At 42.0% G+C, this 2,436-nt stretch overlaps 1 protein-coding gene across 1 annotated transcript in view; it reads right to left on the reverse strand.

The window, feature by feature from the left end:
- LOC106881749 (rapamycin-insensitive companion of mTOR) overlaps window positions 1-2,436 on the reverse strand; it is a 67,533-nt gene that overhangs the window by 17,362 nt on the left and 47,735 nt on the right. The window contains exon 26 of the mRNA XM_052977736.1: window positions 2,220-2,434. Coding sequence (XP_052833696.1) covers window positions 2,220-2,434 — 215 coding nt within the window. The remainder of the gene's footprint in view (window positions 1-2,219; window positions 2,435-2,436) is intronic.

The raw sequence follows: 2,436 nt of genomic DNA on the forward strand, positions 1-2,436 counted from the left end.
GATAAAACGCCACTTAGCATTTTTGCCTGGGAGCTAATGATTCTACCAGCTCACCATCTTAATAATAATAATAATAAATCCCTTCTGCTATGGACACAAGGCCCGAAATTTTCGGGTGGTGGTGGTGGTGGGGGGGGGGTACTAGTTGATTACATCATGCTCATGGCTCTACTGGTATTTATTTTAGGGATGCCAAACAGGATGAAAGGCAAAGTCCACCTTGGCAACATAATAACACCAGAAGAAATGCTGCTGAGCATTTTGTGTGGCTTAGTGGTTAGGAAGTTGGACTCAAATCACAAGACTGTGGTTTCAATTCCTGGACCGGGCAGCCCATTGTAGTCTTGAGCAAAACACTTCATTCCATGTTGGCCCAGTCCACTCGGCCAGCGAAAATCAGTAATTCTGCAATGGACCGGGAAGCCAGCCTTATGAACCTATATGACTCAGGAAGGATGTAATAACACAAGGCATTTTGTCTGACATTCTGGGGCAGTAAAGCTCAAAGGAAGCTGAAAGTCACCTGAAACTTTGCCAAGAAAACAGAGGATGACAACAAAAGCAACAATAAATGCAACAACAATAACAAGAACAACTATAAAACGAATTTTTAAGAAATTTCAAATAACAACAAAAGGGAAATGAAGCAGACACATGCACACAGGTGCATACACACACTGCACCAGACACACACACCTTTGCATAAACACATACACAAGCAAACACATACTCTTTTACTCGTTTACTTCTTTCAGTCTTTTGACTGTGGCCATGCTGGAGCACCGCCTTTAGTCGAGCAAATCACCCCTAGGACTTATTCTTTGTAAGCCTAGTACTTATTCTATCGGTCTCTTTTTGCCGAACTGCTAAGTTACGGGGACGTAAACACACCAGCATCGGTTGTCAAGCGATGTTGGGGGGACAAACACAGACACACAAACACACATACATACATATATATATATATATATATATATATATATATATATATATATATATATATATATATATATATATATATATATATATATAGTTCAAAAACACACAAAAAACAATAACAAAAAAAGCAACAAAGTGAGGACGTGATATAGATAGTGTTATTGGACGCTCAGGAAAGATACATATATATATATATATACGATGGGCTTCTTTCAGTTTCCGTCTACCAAATCCACTCACAAGGCTTTGGTCGGCCCAAGGCTATAGTAGAAGACACTTGCCCAAGATGCCACGCAGTGGGACTGAACCCGGGACCATGTGGTTGGTAAGCAAGCTACTTACCACACAGCCACTCCTGCGCCTGTTCACACGCACACACATTTATATGTAAACATACATGTTTACACACACACACACATGCAGGCATGCAGACACACATTCATATGCAAACATGCATGTGCACAGAAAGTCGCACATGCTTGCATACAGACATTCACAAGTAAACACATGCACACACACACACAAATACGCATGCAAATGTTTGCATGAACCCGGCACATGCACACACCAAGCCACATGAAGCCACGCATAAATACATACATGTGCAGTAACACATACAACACACACATGGATGCAGACACGTATTCACAGACACCCACATATACATCCTACACCACATGTGCACACACACACACACACACAAGGACGCATATGTAAATACACACATACATGTACACAGACGCACATAAATGCATAACACATGCATACTGACATGCAACACACGCAAACATGCACAATTCTTATATACATGCAGAAACGCATTGCACATACACACACACACGCAATAGCTAATAAATATACACATGCACGCAAACATTCATGCATACGTAAACATGCATGCATGTATGAATGCAAGCACACATACATCCATACACATGTACATTATTTACATTATTTACATTTGACGGATATTTGTCCTCATCTTGTTTGTTTTTAACACAGCATTTTGGCTGATATACCCTCCAGCCTTCATCAGGTGTCTTTGGGAAATTTAGAACCTGGGTTCTCATTCCTGAGGTATTTTTTTTTACTGGTCCATACAGTATATGCAAACACATAGACGCACACATACACGTATGCATCACACACACATCCACATATATATATATATAAGTACACTCACTCATACATACACACAAACACACACACACACACACACACACACAGAAAGCAAGATATTTTTGAAGGTGTGAGGCGGGGGAAAGAAACAAGGTACTTACGATTCGTGGAAACTCATGGCCTCTGCGCTCTTCTGCGATCCAATACTGCAGGTGCGGCTAAAAGCATCGTCCTCTCCATATAGGTTGTTGAGGCCATAATCAGAGTCGACGTCCGAGCTGGACGTCCGCTGGCGTCGGATGAGCCGCAGTGTGGCGAGGCCAGCTGCGTCTCGGGTGCTTGTGTAGGAGACTGGGTTGTCGACGTGTTCGAGGCCCT

Source organism: Octopus bimaculoides, chromosome 28, assembly GCF_001194135.2.
Source record: "Octopus bimaculoides isolate UCB-OBI-ISO-001 chromosome 28, ASM119413v2, whole genome shotgun sequence".
NCBI classification, from domain to species: Eukaryota; Metazoa; Mollusca; class Cephalopoda; order Octopoda; family Octopodidae; genus Octopus; species Octopus bimaculoides.